Consider the following 18,507-nt stretch of genomic DNA (forward strand, 5'->3'; position numbering starts at 1 on the left):
AGCAAGTACCTGAACCCACTGTAATTTGCCAATCGCCACAATAGGTCAACGGCAGAAGCAATCTTACTGGCTCCAAACTTGGCCTTGGATCACTTGGACTATAGCAATACCTACCACATCAGGCTGCTAATTATTGATCACAGCTCAGCGTTCAACACCATCATACCCTCAGTACTAATCAACAGCTCTAAAACCTGAGCCTCTACACCTCCCTCTACAGCTAGAATCATTACAGTCAGTATGGATCAGAAGTAACATCTCCTCATTGGCAATCATCACAGGAGCACCTCAAGGATGCATGCTTAGCCAATTGCTCTACTCTCTCTACATCCACAACTGTGAGGCAAGGCACAACTCAAAACCCATTGGTAAATTTGCCGATGACACAACCATTGTTGGCAGAATTTCAGGTGGTGATAAGGAGGTGTACTGAGTGAGTGGTGTTGCAACAATAATCTTGTACTCAACATCAGTAAGACCAAGGCATTGATTGTGGACTTCATGAAGGGGAAGTAGAAGAAACACACACCAGTCTTCATCAGGAGATCATCATTGAGAAGGGTGAGCAGTTTGAAGCTCCTGGATGACAACATCTCTGAAGATCTATCCTGGGCCCAACATATTGATGCAATTACAAAGAAGAAACAACAGTGGCTTTATTTCATTGGGAGTTTGAGGAGATTTAGTATGCACCAAAGACTAGCAAATTACTACATATTTACCTTGGAGAGTATTCTAACTGGTTGCATCACCATCTGGTGGGGAGGGGCCAATGCACAGGATTGGAAAAAGCTGCAGAAAGTTGTAAACTCAAGCTAGCTTCATTATGGGCATTAGACTCCCCAGCACTGAGGACACCTTCAAAAAGTGGCATCTATCATTAATGACCCCCACCAGCCAGGATATGAACTCTTCTCATTGCTACCATCAAGGAACCTGAAGACACACGCTCAATGTTTTAAGAACAGCTTCTTCCCGTCCACCATCAGTTTGCTGAACAGATAATGAACCCATATGTTACATTTTGTAACTCTAAAACATAAAAAGTAATTTAAGGTAAAAGATGGAGAGTCTGGAATGCGAGTCTAACTTAGTTTTACTTTAAGCGAGATGCTCATGTATCCCATGGTGGCGTGATGACATATGCCAATTATGTACTTTTACAGATAACCCACAATGCATCTTGTAAACAAGAAAGAATACTTTAATCAAGCACTATATTTATAATATTACTCAAATATTACTTAAATATTAAATGCACTACACCTTGTACACTATCTCAGTAATTTTTCCCATTTTGCTCTACTTAGTTAATTTAATTTTTATATATTTCTTATTGTAATTTGTAATTTTTTAAAATTATGTATTGCACTGTACTGCTGCCAGAAAATAGCAAATTTCATGGCAGATGCCAGTGATACTATATCTGATTCTACTCCCAGAAACTTCAGCCATTGCTGCTTGACTGTCAACTCTGCTGGTGTCTTCATCCATTCAACTTTGGCCAGCTTCTCTCTCATGCCTCTGTAGTTATCTTTACTTAACTGTTATACCAATACATTTGATCTTAGCCTTTCTCTCTCAAACTGCAGGGTGAATTCTGTTATATTGTAATCATTGTCTCCTAAGGGTTCCTTCTCCTTAAAACGTATTTACAGGACAGGAACTATTTTGTATCGATTGGTAGCTGCATATCTTACCGAGCAAAAAAGACGTGGAGTGAGTGCCTCAAGGGTCCATACTAGGGCCTCTTCTGTTTAACATATACATGCTCCCTCTAGCTGAAATTATGGTAAGCAACAAAATATATTACCATAATTATGCAGATAACACTCACATTTTTATATCAGTGTCATCAAGTGACTATGGTCCCATTCAATCACTAAAAAAACTATATTGAACAAATCGCTGATTGGATGAGCCAAATTTTCTCCAGCACAACAAAGAGAAAATTGAAATAATTGTTTTTGGTGCCAAAAAAGAACAATTAAAAGTCAGTGCTCATTTAGAATCCATGTTGTTACAGACCACAAACCAAGCCAAAAACTTTGGTGTTGGGATGGACTCCGACTTAAATTTTAACTGCCACATTAAGACAATTACAAAGTCAGCCTACTACCATCTTAAAAATATAGCAAGAGTTAAAGGGCTTGCAAAATCTAGAAAAACTCAACCATGCATTTATTTTTAGTAGGGTTGACTACTGTAATGGCGTTTTCACAGGTCTCTGTAAAAAAAAAATTCCTTCAGGCAGCTGCAGCTCATTCAAAACGCTGCTGCTAGGGTCCTCACTAAGACCAAGAAAGTAGAACACATCACTCCAGTTCTCAGATCATTACACTGGCTTCCTGTCCATCAGAGGACTGACTTTAAAATATCACTACTGGTCTAAAGCACTGAATGGTCTAGCACCAAAATACAGCTCTGATCTCTTGCTGCATTATGAACCTTCCGGATCTCTCAGGCCGTCTGGGGTGGGTCTGCTTACCTTCCCAGGGACAAAAATAAATAAGGTGAAGCAGCTTTTAGTTACTCTGCTCCACATATCTGGAATAATCTTCCAGAGGATCTGAAGTCTGCCCAAACTTTAAACTCTTTTAAATCGAGGCTTAAAACTTTTCACTGTAGAATCAACTGCTCTGTAAATTCTATTTATCATATCTATTTTTGTGTGATTTTTAGTCGCTTATACATAGTCTAAAATTTGATGTTTGATTTTTATATCTTGTTCTATATAAAGCACTTTGAACTGCTTTGTGTTTGAAAAGTGCTGTACAAATAAACTTGCTTGCTCCCTTTTCAGGTCTGGTTCATTATACAACACCCAACTCCAAATTTCCTTTTCCCTAGTCAGCTTGACTACAAGTTGCTGAAAAAGCCATCTTATACACATTCTACAAATTCTTTGAGATCCAGCACCAACCTGATTCAAGGAAAGGATATCATACTACCTTGTGCATTGAGATCCATTATCCATAGGAACCAAAGCCATTTCATACATAAACATGCTGGAGCAAAGTCAGGTAGCTAACTCTGCTGTAAGTAATATTGAAACACCATTAGAGATCTTGTTCTCTTGTGAGTGTGTTGTAGATAAATTAGAAAAAAAATATTGAAGTTCAAAAGGACCTTGATTATAATCACTCAGCGTTTAGTGTTTAATCTCCTAATCTTGAGTGCAGAAAATTGATCTGTGCTTTGCTGCAGGCATGAGGTTAGTACTCTGAAGGAAAGGATAAGACAACTGGAAACAGAACTGGAAGATCATCAGAAAATGAAGAAACGATTTGAAGCAGAGTTGGAAGATCACCGGAGAATGAAGAAACGATTTGAAGCAGAGTTGGAAGATCATCAGAGAATGAAGAAACGATTTGAAGCAGAGTTGGAAGATCATCGGAGAATGAAGGAGAGAAGTGATTTAGCCAAGGTAAAATCGGAGGGGGAGTGGGTTCCTATCTGGATGTACTTAAAAAGAAAGTTTGGCTGTTATGATAATGTGTTGGTTGTTACTGGGTTAGTATTTCAGAAGCTTGAACTTTCCATCCAGAGACCTGAATTGCAATCTCATCATAGCAGTTATGGAATGTAAATTTAGATTAACATGCTGGAATTTGGGGAAAAATTGTCATTTTTAATGATAAATACCAAAGTACAAGATTGTCATAAATACTAAAGGCCTAACCTACTCATGCCTGTATGTAACATGAGACTTATATGTGTGGTTGATTGTTAAAAGCAAATTACACAGTTGCTGCATTACTACCATGTTGGGTGAGAGAAAGAATAGATCTGCACCGACTACCCCAGATTACTAATTTGGACATGGCAAAATTGTCCTTAACTACGTCAGGTCACGCACAAGCATGGAAAGCCCTTCATTTCACCTATGTCAGATAATGTCTCAGTGCTCTCTCGTATTGGAGGAAGCACTGAACGCAGCAAAAGCACAGAATCTACTGCAGAAGGGCTAATGAGCTTGTTACCAAAGAAAAATCTCTGGGCTGGAGAGAACTGTGTAGTAATTCAAGGTCAGCAGGAGATAATAAGAGAGACTATAGGATCCTCATGGTCAGCTGCTGCAGTCCCAAACAATAACTAGCAATCACCTTGAGTGCCAATGAGTCCTGTATTTCAGTGCTTGACACAGCCCACACATTTCAACACTCACAGGCAGCTGCTTCACATTAAGCAGTGGGCAATTCATTGTAGGAGTGTTAATGGAGGGCAGGGACTTGCATCAAGTCCTGGCACCGATTTATGTTATTAACTTCATTTAGAGCAAATTCTGTTCGTACTCTTGCACCTGGAAAGATGAATCCTGACTGCTAAATGAGGTACCAATGCAGTGAGTGATCAAATTGAGGGATAAAGCTACTCTGCTTTCTTGACAATTTGCCTGTAATAGAGACATCTATCCATAATAGCATTGGTCACCACTTCCACAGTGAGATAAAATCCCATTCTTTATAACAAGGACATTCAGCATATTCTAAGGCACTATAATTGTGTTAAGTGGGAAAGACACAAACATTTAACGACTAAGCACTAGGAATTGTGGACCATCAACAGCAAAAATATACGCTGCCACAATTTAAAACCTTGTGGCCCAGCATATCTCTCACTCTACCATTAGAGTCAAGCCAGGAGATTCAAGATTCAAGTACATTTATTATCAAAGAATGTATAAATTATACAATCTTGAGATTTGCGTGCTCACAGGTAGCCCAAAGCAAGAAACCTAAACAAACCCAATTAAAGGAGAAAAAGAATAAAAATAAAAATAAGACCAACACTCAATGCGTAAGAGAAAGTGAAAAAAAAACAATCATGCAAACAATTGAAGCGAGCAACAGCATTCTGGACCAAAATTGAGTCCTCAGATCTGAACCGCAGAGCAACCCAGAGTAGGCTGAAAGCCTCATCAGTTCATCAGTGGGCACAGAGCACAGCAGCTGGGGCAGACTTCATACCTTCAGTGCCATGGAGATGACCATCACAGAGAACGAGCAAAATCGGCTCTTCCCCGGATCTTGACCAATAGATTTTCAGTTTATCTGGGCCAGTGTTTAAATTCACCAAACAACAGAACAGCAAAAGGTTCCAGTGCCCTGGAGAGAGGACTGAAGATCGTGAAGAGCAGACAAATTTGGCTCCTACCTCCAATCTGGGCCAGCATTTAAATTGTCTAAACTGTGAATTATACCTTGCACTAGGACTCAGGCACTGCTGCTGTGAAAGGCTCTGGAGCTTCAGGGAACATTCGAGGACTTGCCAGGAGCTGCACTAAATGTAGCTAAAATGAAGTGCAACTCAGGACATTTTGTGAGCAAAACAGCAAAAGAGCTATGCAATTGGCAGCAATTCCAGAACAATTTTCACAAAATTAGGAAGATGCAATCACTCTGATGGCATTATACTACAGATCCTTCCCCTTCCCTTAACCACCGAGACATTGAGGAACAGATATGCAGGCAGATAAGGCAAAGGTGTCCTAGGGGGAGACTTGGATGTCCCGAACATAGATTGGGAACCCATTAATATAAGAGGTTTAAACAGGGCAGAATTTTGTTAGGTGCATCCAGGAGGGTTTCTTAAATCAACATGTAGATAGTCCAATAAATGGAGGGACCAAACTGGATCTAATCTTGGGTAATAAGCCTGGCCAATTGATTGACTTTTCAGTGGGAGAACAGCTAGGGAATATAAATCACAACTCCTTTCATTTTAAGGTGGCTGTTGATAAGTATGAAACGTGTGAGAGTATTAAATTGGAGCAGGGCAAATTATGGGAATATTAGGCAGGAACTAAGGAGAGACTGTTTTTGGGAAAGCTCACATCTGAAATGTGGAAGGTTTTGATGAGCCTCTACACAGTGTACAGGACAGATATGTTCCAGGAAGAAGGAAACACAAGGATAGCAAGGTAAGGGAATCTTGGAAGTCGAGAGTGAAATGGTGAATTTAATCAAGAAGGAAAATGAAGTGTATGTAAGGTTTAAAAAGTTGAAAGCGAAGAGAGCCCTTAAGAATTATAAAGAAGTCAGAAAAGAACTCAGAAGGGACTGAGGAAAGTAAGGGGATTATGAAAAATTCTTGTCAAGTTGGTTTTAAGCGAATCCTAAGCAGTTCATACATATACCAACTACACTGTTTTATCTTTTTTGTGAATGAGTACAGGTAAAAAAATTATTCATTAAAGACCACCCACATCCTCTGGCTCCACAAACAGATTGCTTGAACGACCCTTAGCGGGCTCTACTCTTTCTCCAATGTAATGTATGTCAGTCTGGATCTCAGAGTTATTCAATACATCCACTTTATTAACTAATTAGGAAATTTTGGAATGGGTGAATTACAAGGTCAGTAATCCAGAGGCTTGAACTATTAGTCTGGAAACTAAATTCAATCCTGCCATAGCAACAGTAGAACTTGAAGTTCAATTAACATTTTAAAATTAACAATGTGTCTCTGAAACAATAGGATTGTCATGATAATCCATTTAGTTCCCTAACATCCTTCAGGAACAAAATGTGCAATCAAAGCTGGCCTTGCAAATGATGCTTATAAGTAATTAAAAAAGAACTCTTCTCTTGTGGACTTCCAAATACAACATAGTTTCCACTAATTCCAAACCTTGTGATTTAGAATAATCATATTATATTGATATTTAATATTTAACAGTAATGTTTATCAGCTAAAGGCTGTATGTATATAAGCACATTATTTTTGTTTATCAAGATGAAAAATGTATTTTTGGGAAATTACAAGCTTTGAAAACAGCTTTATCTACCCATAATTTTAACTATGTTTCAATGATGTGTTTTTTTTTCTCTTTATTACATGTAGAATGAAGACGTAGAGATGGAGGAGGTAGGTTTTTTCTGAGTTCAAAAATATCAATCTCAGCTTTAAAAAATACTCAATAACTAAGCATATTTAGTTCTCCAAGGTAGAAATCTCCGAAGAATAACAATCGTCCTGATGAAGAAATTCTTCGTAATCTCAGTCCTAGATATTGCCCTTTAGAATGTAGTTGACACAGGTTGGTGGAGTTGTGGATAGTGTAGAAGGTTGTTGTAAATTACAATAGAACCTTTACAGGATGCAGAGCTGGGTGAAGAAGTGGCAGATGGAGTTCAACCTGGAAAAGTGTGAAGTGATTCACTTTGGAAGGTTGAATTTGATGCCAGTATACAGGGTTAATGGCAGGTTTCTTAGCAGTGTGGAGGAATAGAGGGATCTTGGGGTCCACATCCATAGATCACTCAAAGTTGCCATGCAAGTTATAACCATATAACAATTACAGCATGGAAACAGGCCATCTCGGCCCTTCTAGTCCGTGCCGAACGCTTACTCTCACCTATTCCCACCGACCTGCATTCAGCCCATAACCCTCCATTCCTTTCCTGTCCATATACCTATCCAATTTTACTTTAAATGACAATATCGAACCTGCCTTTACCACTTCTACTGGAAGCTCGTTCCACACAGCTACCATTCTCTGAGTAAAGAAATTCCCCCTTGTGTTACCCCTAAACTTTTGCCCCTTAACTCTCAACTCATGTCCTCTTGTTTGAATCTCCCCTACTCTCAATGGAAAAAGCCTATCCACGTCAACTCTGTCTATCCCCCTCATAATTTTAAATAACTTTATCAAGTCCCCCCTTAACCTTCTACGCTCCAAAGAATAAAGACCTAACTTGTTCAACCTTTCCCTGTAACTTAGGTGCTGAAACCCAGGTAACATTCTAGTAAATCTTCCCTGTACTCTCTCTATTTTGTTGACATCTTTCCTATATTTCAGTGACCAGAACTGTACACAATACTCCAAATTTGGCCTTACCAATGCCTTGTACAATTTTAATATGACATCCCAACTCCTATACTCAATGCTCTGATTTATAAAGGCCAGCATACCAAAAGCTTTCTTCACCACCCTATCCACATGAGATTCCACCTTCAGGGACCTATGCACCATTATTCCTAGATCACTCTGTTCTACTGCATTCTTCAATGCCCTACCATTTACCATATATGTCCTATTTTGATTATTCCTACCAAAATGTAGGAAGTTGATAGGGTTGTTAAGAAGGCATATGTTATGTTGGTTTTCATTAGTTGGAGGATTGAGTTCAAGAGCTTCAAGGTAATGTTTCAACTCTATAAAACTCGGGTTAGAGCACTCTTGAAATGTTATGTTCAGTTCTGGTCGTCTCAGTACTGGAAGGATATGGAAGCTTTTAGAGAGGGGCAGAGGGAATTTACCAGGATGCAGCCTGGATTGGAGGATATGTTGGTGCTTTTCTCTCTGGAGTGAAGGAGAATGAGACATAACGTGATAGAGGTGTACAAGCTTAATTTAAGTTGATGACCAGAAACTTTTTCCCAGGACAGAAATGGCTAACGTGTGGGGGCATGATTTTAAAGTGATTGGATGAAATGTATGGAGAGGATGTCAGAGGTAAATTTTTTTTTACACAGAGAGTTGTGAGTGTGTGGAACACCCTACCCAGGGTAGTGGTAGAGACAGATACATTAGCAACATTTAAAAAACTCTTAGATAGGCACATGGATGGTAGAAAGATGGTGGGCTGTGTAGGAGGGAAGGGTTAGATTGATCTTAGAATCGTTTAAAAGGTTGGCATTACATCATGGGCCGAAGGGCCTCTACTGTGTGTAATGTTCTGTGTTCTATGTAGAACTAGAATTTTTTGTCAGCATCTGCTCTGCTAAGTGCATCAAACTGTTAAATGCTTCAATGGGGTTACATCTGATTCTAATAACAGTAGAAAATATGAGTCTATTCTACTGAATATTTCGTCACAGGACAACTCTTTCACCACAGGACCTAAACTAGAAAGCCTTTGCTACATTGCCCATAAGGTCATTATCTTCCCTTATCTTGAATGAGAAGATAAGATACGGTCTCACCAAAGCTCTACACAAATATGCCAATAAATACTTCATACTCTTGAATTTTAGCCCCTGTGGAATAAAGATTTGCCTTTAAAATGTCTTCCTATCTCCTTTCTCTACTTGTATATGTATCAACTTTGAAGAGTTGCTCAATCTTTAAAAATATTCAATTTTTACTGTTTTACCTACAGCCTTTTATCTCACTACATAATACTGCATGTGGCACTTCCTTGCCCAATCACTTCACCTCTCTAGTTCTTTCCATCTTTCTCGCAGTGCACTTTCCCACCTGGTTTTATATTACCAAGAAACTTGGATGTGTCTTCATTTAAGTGATTAATGTAGATTCTAAATGACAGAGACTGATCCTACCACCTAAAATGACCTGTTTATTCCCAGTTTTGTTCTCCAGCCATTTACCAGACTTTAGTCCATTATGGACTGTTATCTAGCAGCTCCATGAGTAGCCTACATGCGACATCTTACCAAGTCAAGTCAAGTTTATTGTCATTTAATGACATAAATGTATATAGAAATGAAACAATTCTTCAAGCCAGGGTGTAAGGCACAGTGGTACACATAACACATACTAACTTATGAAGTTACAGATAAAATCTGTAGACTAATCACACATAAATAACAAACTAAAGTGCACTGCACTCATTTTAATATTGTATGGAACAGATAAACCAGTGACACTTTAAATACAATGCGGTTGAGAGTTCAGGAGCCTAAAAAGCCTATTGATTATCCTTTTATCTACCACTGCCTCTAATAAATTTGCCATACATAATCTTCTTTTGTGAAGCCACATTGACACTACCTAAACATGTCTTCTTTTCTAATAGTTCTATTAGTGCTTCCTTACTGATACTGTTACTGCTAGCATTTTTCTGTCAATAGTAGTCAGGCTTTCTGACTTGTTTTCTATTTTATCACTTCCCTCCTTTGTTGAACCTCTTTTATTCAATGTATTTTCCCCCCGGTGTTAAATCATTGTTTTCCCGCTATGTCTAGAATGCTGTAGTGTGATGACAGACACCTATCGTCTCGGCCATTTCCTTATTCTTTGCTTTGGCCATAAGATAACTAACTGATCACTTCCCACCCCTTCTTGATCTCTTTGTCTTCATCTCTGGAGACAAACTGTCAACCAACATCTTTTACAAAGCTACTGATTCCCATGGTTATTTCAACTATACCTCTTCCTACACTATCTTCTGTAAAAATCCTATTCCCTTTTCTCAGTTTCTTCGCCTCTGCTGCATCTGTTCCCAGGACACTGATTTCTATTCCAGGACATCAGCGATGCCCTCCTTCTTTAAAGAATGGGGTTTCCCTCCCCCTGCTATTGATGCTGTCCTCACCCACATCTCCTCTATTTCCCATACATCCGCGCTCACCCCACCTTCTTGCTGCTTAATAGTGATAGTTCCTTACGTACCACTCCGTCAGCTTCTGCATCCATTATTCTCTGCAATTTCTGCGATTTCCAAAGGAACTCTACCACTCAGAATCAAGTTTATTATCACCGGCACGAGATGTGAAATTTGTTAACAGCAGTTCAATGCAGTACATAATCTGGCAGAGAAAAGTAATAATAATAATAAATAATTTTTAAAAAAAATAAACAAACAAGTAAGTCAATTACGTATATTGAATAGATTTTTTATAAAGTGCAAAAACAGAAATACTGTGTATTTTTTAAAAAGTGAGGACGTGTCCAAAGATTCAATGTCCATTTAGGAATCAGATGACAGAGGGGAAGAAGCTGTTCCTGAATTGCTGAGTGTGTACTTCTGTATCTCCTACCTGATGGTAACAGTGAGAAAAGGGCATGCCCTGGATGCTGGAGGCCCTTAATAATGGTCACTGCCTTTCTGAGACACCGCTCCCTAAAGACGTTTTGGGTATTTTGTAGGCTAGTACCCAAGATGGAGCTGACTAGATTTACAACCTTCTGCAGCTTCTTTCGATCCTGTGCCGTAATGCCCCCCCCCCCCCCCATACCAGACAGTGATGCAGCCTGTCAGAATGCTCTCCAAGGTACAACTGTAGAAGTTTTTGAGTGTATTTGTTGATAACGGCATCGATAAGTTGGGAACAAACATGAAGAAATCTGCAGACGCTGGAAATTCAAACAACAACACACACAAAATGCTGGTGGAACACAGCAGGCCAGGCAGCATTTATAGGAGAAGCACTGTCGACGTTTCAGGCCGAGACCCTTCGTCACGACTAACCGAAAGGAAAGATAGTAAGAGATTTGAAAGTAGTGGGGGGAGGGGGAAATGCGAAATGATAGGAGAAGACCGGAGGGGGTGGGATAAAGCTAAGAGCTGGAAAGGTGATTGGCGAAAGTGATACAGCTCTCTCTCCACTTCTGATCCCTCTATGAAGATTGGTATGTGTTCCTTCGTCTTACCCTTCCTGAAGCCCACAATCAGCTATTCCGTCTTACTGACGTTGAGTGCCAGGTTGTTGCTGTGGCACCATTCCACTAGTTGGCATATCTCACCCCTGTACTCCCTCTTGTCGCCACCTGAGATTCTACCAACAATGGTTGTATTGTCAGCAAATTTATAGATGGTATTTGAGCTATGCCTAGCCACACAGTCATGTGTATATAGAGAGTAGAGCAGTGGGCTAAGCATATATCCCTGAGGTTGCGCGAGTGTGATCGTCAGCGGGGAGGATATGTTATCACCAATCCGCACAGATTGTGGTCTTCCGGTTAGGAAGTCGAGGATCCAATTGCAGAGGGATATATAGAGGCCCAGGTTCTGCAACTTCTCAATCAGGATTGTGGGAATGATGGTATTAAATGCTGAGCTATAGTCGATGAACAGCATCCTGACATAGGTGTTTGTGTTGTCCAAGTGGTCTAAAGCCGTGTGAAGAGCCATTGAGATTGCATCTGCTGTTGACCTATTGTGGTGATAGGCAAATTACAGTGGGACTAGCTCCTTGTCTAGGTCCTTGCTGAGGCAGGAGTTCAACCTCTCAAAGCATTTAATCACTGTAAATGTGAGTACTACCTGGCGATAATCATTAAGGCAGCCCACATTATTCTTCTTAGGCACTGGTATAATTGTTGCCTTTTTGAAGCAAGTGGGAACTTCCACCCGAAGCAGTGAGAGGTTGAAAATGTTCTTGAATACTCCCACCAGTTGGCTTGCCACAGGTTTTCAGAGCCTTACCAGGTACTCCATCGGGACCTTGTGCCTTGCGAGGGTTCACTCTCTTTAAAGACAGCCTAACATCGGCCTCTGAGACAGAGATCACAGGGTCATCAGGTGCAGCAAGGATCTTCACAGCTGTAGCTGTGGTCTCCCTTTTAAAGCATGTATAGAAGGCATTGAGTTCATCTGGTAATGAAGCGTCGCTGCCATTCATACTATTGTAGAAAACAATGTATTGCAGACCTTGCCAGAGTTGCCGTGCATCTGGTGTTGCCTCCAACCTTGTTTGAAATTGTCTCTTCGCCCTTGAAATAGCCCTTCGCAAATCATACCTGGTTTTCACTAAACATATCTTTACCTCCACTTTCCAGAGTGATCACTACCTCTGCGATTTCCTTGTCCATTTGTCCCTCCCCACTAATCTTTCTCCAGGCACTTAAACCTGAAAACGGCCTAAATGCTACACCTTCCCATACACCACCTCCTTCACTTCTGTTCGGGGTTCCAAATGGACCTTCCAGGTGAGGCAACACTTCACCTGTAAATCCAGTGGGGTTGTCTATTAGATCCAGTGGTCCCAATGTGGCCTCTCCTCTACATTGGTGAGATCAGTCATAAAGTGGGGACCACTTCATCGAGCACCTATGTACCAACTGCCACAGGCATGATTTCCCAGTAGCCAAACATTTTAATTTCAATTCCCATTCCAAGAAGAATGGGAAGAATGTGCCAAGAAGAGGCCACTGTCAGGGTGGAAGAGCAGCACCTTATATTCCTTCAGGGTACCCTCCAACGTGATGGCATGAATATCAGTTTCTCCTTGTAAACCAATTTCTCTCCCCCCTCCCCACTCTGACCTTTACTTCTCACCTGTCTATTACTTTCCCCTGGGTTCCCTCCTCTTTCCCTTTCTCCTCTGGTCCACTCTCCTCTCCTGTCAGATTCTTTCTTCTCCAGCCCTTGACCTTTTCTATCCACCTGGCTTCACCTATCACCTTTCAGCTAGCCTTTTCCCCCTCCCCCCACCTTTTAATTCTGGCATCTCCCCCTTCTCTGTCCTGATGAAGAAATTTGGCCCAAAATGTCGACTGTTTATTCTTTCAGCTGAGTTCCTCCAGTATTTTGTGTGTGATGCTTACCTTCAATACTGGAGACAGAAGAGAATGTTGGAGCTAAATGCTAAGTGCTAGACAAACTCAATGGGCCAGGCAGTATACGAACAAGGAAATGTCCAGATAGAGGATCTTGACCCAAGACATCAACTGTTTCACTCTATGAATGCTGCCTTGACCCACTGAGTTCCTCATGCAGTTTTTTTTTTACCTTTTTCTTTACTATGCTTTTGTATTGGTTCAGGTGTTTCTTTCCTTACTACACTATTTTTTCTACTTCATTTTGGGTGCCACAGTAGCATAGCAGTTAGTGGAACACTCTTCTAACTTGGGCTGTTCCAGAGTTCGGAGTTCAGTTCTAGTGCCAGTCTGTAAGGAGACTCTAGATCCTCCCTGTGGAATACATGGGTTTCCTCCAGGTCCTCCAGTTTCCTCCCAAAGTCTCAAGACATACTGTTTAGGTTAATTGGTCATTGCAAATTGTCCCGTGATTAGGTTAGGGTTAATCAGGTTTGTCAGGGGTTGCTGGGGCTGGAAGCAACTACTCCACACTGTTTCACTAAATAAATAAATATTTTGTTTTTAATCTCGCTCCCTTTTCAATTTTTGGTCAGGCATTTGTTATTTTAATAAACTATTATAGTTCTTTTAATTTTTTTCCTGCTTTTTTTTTCAAAACAGTCTAAGTAAAGTTTGGGTTTTTAAATATTTTCTTTAGGTTGGGCTTTGTAGTCTTTGGCCAGATTACCTGATTTTGATTACTATAAAACTTTAATGCAACCAACACACAAAATGCTGGTGGAACACAGCAGGCCAGGCAGCATCTATAAAGAGAAGCACTGTCGGCGTTTCAAGCCGAGACCCTTCGCTGTGGCCTGCTGTGTTCCACTAGCATTTTGTGTGTGTTGTTTGAATTTCCAGCATCTGCAGATTTCCTCGTGTTAAAACTTTAATGCACCAACTTTCTATCACTAGCGAATATTCCAGTCCACCTTAGCCAACTTCTCATTTACACTCATGAAGTAAGCTCTCTTTAAGTCTAAGACATTTTTTTCAAGTTCAGAAGTCTTAGAATTTAACTTGATTTCAAATTCTGTCACATTATGTCCATCCATCTTCAGAAAATCCTTTTCTGTGAGATTTATAATTAAACTGCCTTATTTTATGAGATCTAAGTTAGCCTGCCGCTGCCCTCAGATGGTCATGCCATTTATTTTCAATGTTTTTCTCTACATGCATTATTTCTATTTCCTAGTCCTCTGAACTGAGGTCATTCCTGATTACGGCTCATATTATTTTTATTTTTGGGGCCACTCCTCCTTTTATCATGTCTTACCAACTTAAATTCCATTTGCCACTTTTTAGCCCATTTTCTTACCTGATCCAGATCCCACTGCAAGCTTTGGCCTTCCATGCTCTCCACTAAACCCCCAATCTTAGTGTCATCTGCAAAATTGCTGATCCAGTTTACCACATTCTCATCCAAGAAAAGCTTTTCTTTCATCAACTTTTCTGATAACTCCCTCAAAGGACTCTTAAGATTGGTTAGAGACAATGTACCACTCACAAAGCAAAGATGACTATTCCTAATCAGGCACTGTCTATCCAAATACTTATATATCTTTCTTTTTCAATCTTTTTATTAATATCAACATGATAAGATTAGTACATAGATAATGGGATTACAAACTTACAAAATTAAAATGAACATAAAAGGATACATAAGCAATAAGTACAATATAGTTGTCTTCCCAAATCATGAATGATACAAATATCATATAAACGAGACAAAAAAAAATTCATGTTGGAAAAAACAGAAAAGAGAAAAAGAAAAAAAAATTAATACCCTAAGAAAGACTAAACTAACTATTAAGAAAAAAAGGAAGGAGAAAAAAAATATATTAAAAAAATAAATAAATGGGCTGTTTATAGTATCTATTAAAAAAATTACAAAATCATCAGTGTCCCCAACTCCGATCCTCTCAACATATATATAAAATCAAAACCGGAAAAACAAATAGGATTGAAACAGGGTCAAATTACATCATGTGAAAATATTGAATAAATGGCCTTCAAATCTTTTCAAATTTAATAGAAGGGTCATATACGACACTTCTAATTTTCTCCAAATTTAGACATAACATAGTTTGAGAAAACCAATGAAATACGGTAGGGGGATTAATTTCTTTCCAATTCAACAAAATAGATCTTCTAGCCATTAATGTAAGAAATGCAATCATCCGACAAGCAGAAGAAGATAAATGGATTGACCCCATCATTGGTAAACCAAAGATTGCAGTAATAGGATGTGGTTGTAAATCAATGTTCAATACCGTAGAAATAATATCAAAAATGTTTTTCCAATATTTTTTCAAAAGCGGACATGACCAAAAGATATGAGTTAAAGAAGCTATCTCAGAATGACATCTGTCACATATAGGATTTATATGGGAATAAAAACGAGCCAATTTATCCTTGGACATATAAGCCCTGTGCACAACTTTAAACTGTATCAATGAATGTTTAGCACATATAGAGGATAAATTAACTAATTGAAGAATTTTATCCCAATTCTCAATAGGGATAATAAAGTTAAGCTCTCTTTCCCAATCATTTTTAATCTTATAAAAGGCCTCTGAACGTATTTTCATAATTATTTTGTAAACATTTGATATTACACCTTTCTGAAAAGGATTTAGTTCTAACAATTTCTCCAAAATACCCGAAGAATCAAGATTTGGAAAGGTAGGAAGTACAGTGTTTAAGAAATTCCTAATCTGTAAATATCTAAAAAAAATGAGATCTGGGCAAATTATATTTATTAAATAATTGTTCAAAAGACATAAAACAATTATCCAAAAATAGCTCAGAAAATTGTAGTATTCCTTTAGTCTTCCAAGCTGAATAAGCTTGGTCCATAATAGAAAGATGAAAAAAGAAATTGGATACAATAGGAATAGTTAAAACAAATTGATTCAACCCAAAAAATTTCTGAAATTGAAACCATATACATAAAGTGTGTTTGACTATCGGATTGTTAATTCGTTTATGCAATTTAGAAAGAGCAAAGGGAAGAGAAGTCCCTAAAATAGAACCCAATGAAAATCCTTGTACAGATTTAGTTTCCAGATTTACCCAATGAGGGCTAGGAGATAAATCCCAATCCCTTAACCAATATTTCAAATATCGAATATTAATTGCCCAATAATAAAATCTAAAATTAGGCAATGCCAATCCACCTTCCCTCCTTGCCTTCTGTAAATATCTTCTGCCATATCTATGAGGAAAGTTTTGAATCAACTTTGTCAAAAAAAGATTTTGGAATAAAAATTGGTACCGCTTGAAATATATATAAGAACTTGGGTAAAATAATCATCTTAATAGCATTAATCCGACCTATCAGAGATAAAGACAATGGTGACCATTTAGTGAACAAACATTTAATCTGATCAATTAAGGGTAAAAAATTAACCTTGAATAACTCCTTATAATTTTTTGAAATTTTAATCCCTAAGTATATAAAAAAGTCATTAACTAATTTAAAAGGTAAATTTCCATAAATTGGAACCTGTCTATTTAAGGGGAACAATTCACTCATATTAAGATTCAATTTATACCTGGAAAAATTACTAAACCGAGCCAACAATGATATAACTGCAGGAATGGATTTCTCAGGATCAGAAAAATATAATAACAAGTCATCTGCGTATAATGATAACTTATGTATATTCATCCCACGAGTGATGCCAAAAATGTTAGGTGTTTCTCTAATAGCAATTGCCAAAGGTTCTATAGCAATATCAAATAATAATGGATTAAGAGGACAACCTTGCCTGGTACCCCGAAATAAACGAAAAAAGGGAGATCTTTGATTGTTAGTAAAAACCGAGGCTACTGGAGTATGATATATCAATTTAATCCAATTTAATTTAATTTAATAATTATATATCTAGTCCCTTGGAACACCTTTTCATAATTCATCCAATACTGGCATCAGACTCACCAGTCTATAATTCCCCAAATTATTCTTTGTGCATTTCTTGAACAACAGAACAATATTAGCTATTCTCTGGACCTCCAGCTCCCTACCCATGGTTAAGGATGTTTTAAGCGCTTTTACCAGGGCCCTTGCAATTCCTGCACTAGCCTCCCACAAGGTCTGAGGAGACACTTTGTCAGTCCCAGGGGATTTATCCACCTTAATTTGCCTGAGAACAACAAGCACTTCCTCCTCTGTAATCTGTTTATGGTCCATGACCTCACTAATACTTTGCCTCTGTTCTGCAGACTCTGTTCATCTCCTGAATAAATAGATACAAAAAATCCATGTAAGATCTTCCTATCTCTTTCAGCTCCGTGCATAGATGACCATGCTGATCTTTAAGTGGACCAATTGTGTCCTTGCTATCCTTTTGCTCTTAATGTATCTGTAGAAGCCCTGAGGATTCTTCTTCACCTTGTTTGCTAGAGCAACCTCATGCCTTCTTTTAGCCCTCCTAATTTCGCTCTTAAATATTTTCTTGCATTTCTTATACTCTTCAAGTGCCTCATTTGTTCCTTGCTGCCTATACCTGAAATACGCCTCTATCTTTGTCTTAACCGGGGCCTCAATACCCTGCAAAAGGAAAGGTCTCCTAAACCCGTTATCCTTGTGTTTTATTCTAACTGGAAAACACAAACTCTACTCTCAATATGGCACATTTGAATGCCTCCCACTTACCAAGTATCCTTTTGCCAGAAAACAACCTATCCATCACTCATCCATATAGAGTCAGAGTACTACGGCCTATCCTGTCCATGCCAACCCAATCTTCTGCTTTGTTCCATTCACCCGCACTTGGGCCATATCCTACCAAACCCATGTACCTATCTAAACTTCTATTAAATGTTATAATTGAACCCAACCATTTCTGCTGGCAGCTTGTTCCGCACTCATGCCATCTTCTGAATGAAGCCATTTCCACAATATTCCTCTTGAGTATTTCATCTTTCTTCCTAAACCTATGACCTCTAGTTCTAGTCCCACCAAACCTGAGGGGAAAACCCTGTATGTATTCACCCATACAAACTCCTCACATCCCAAATACTCAGTACTTTGATTTATGAAGGTCAATGTGCCAAAAGCTTTCTTTATGATCCTATCTACCTTTGACACCACTTTCAACGAATTATGGACCTGCATTCCCAGATCTCTTTGCTTTACCGCATGCCTCAGTTCCCTACCATTCACTCTGTAAGACTGACCCTGGTTGGACCTACCAAAATACAACAGCTCACACCTGTCTGCATTAAATTCC

The 18,507-nt window shown here is 38.9% G+C and overlaps 1 protein-coding gene across 1 annotated transcript in view; it reads left to right on the forward strand.

The window, feature by feature from the left end:
* Positions 1 to 18,507, forward strand: part of iqce (IQ motif containing E) — a 112,963-nt gene that overhangs the window by 71,843 nt on the left and 22,613 nt on the right. The window contains exons 16-17 of the mRNA XM_073061010.1: positions 3,208 to 3,427; positions 6,847 to 6,870. Of these exons, the coding sequence (XP_072917111.1) occupies positions 3,208 to 3,427; positions 6,847 to 6,870 (244 nt within the window). The remainder of the gene's footprint in view (positions 1 to 3,207; positions 3,428 to 6,846; positions 6,871 to 18,507) is intronic.

This window comes from Hemitrygon akajei, chromosome 11, assembly GCF_048418815.1.
Source record: "Hemitrygon akajei chromosome 11, sHemAka1.3, whole genome shotgun sequence".
Lineage (NCBI taxonomy): Eukaryota > Metazoa > Chordata > Chondrichthyes > Myliobatiformes > Dasyatidae > Hemitrygon > Hemitrygon akajei.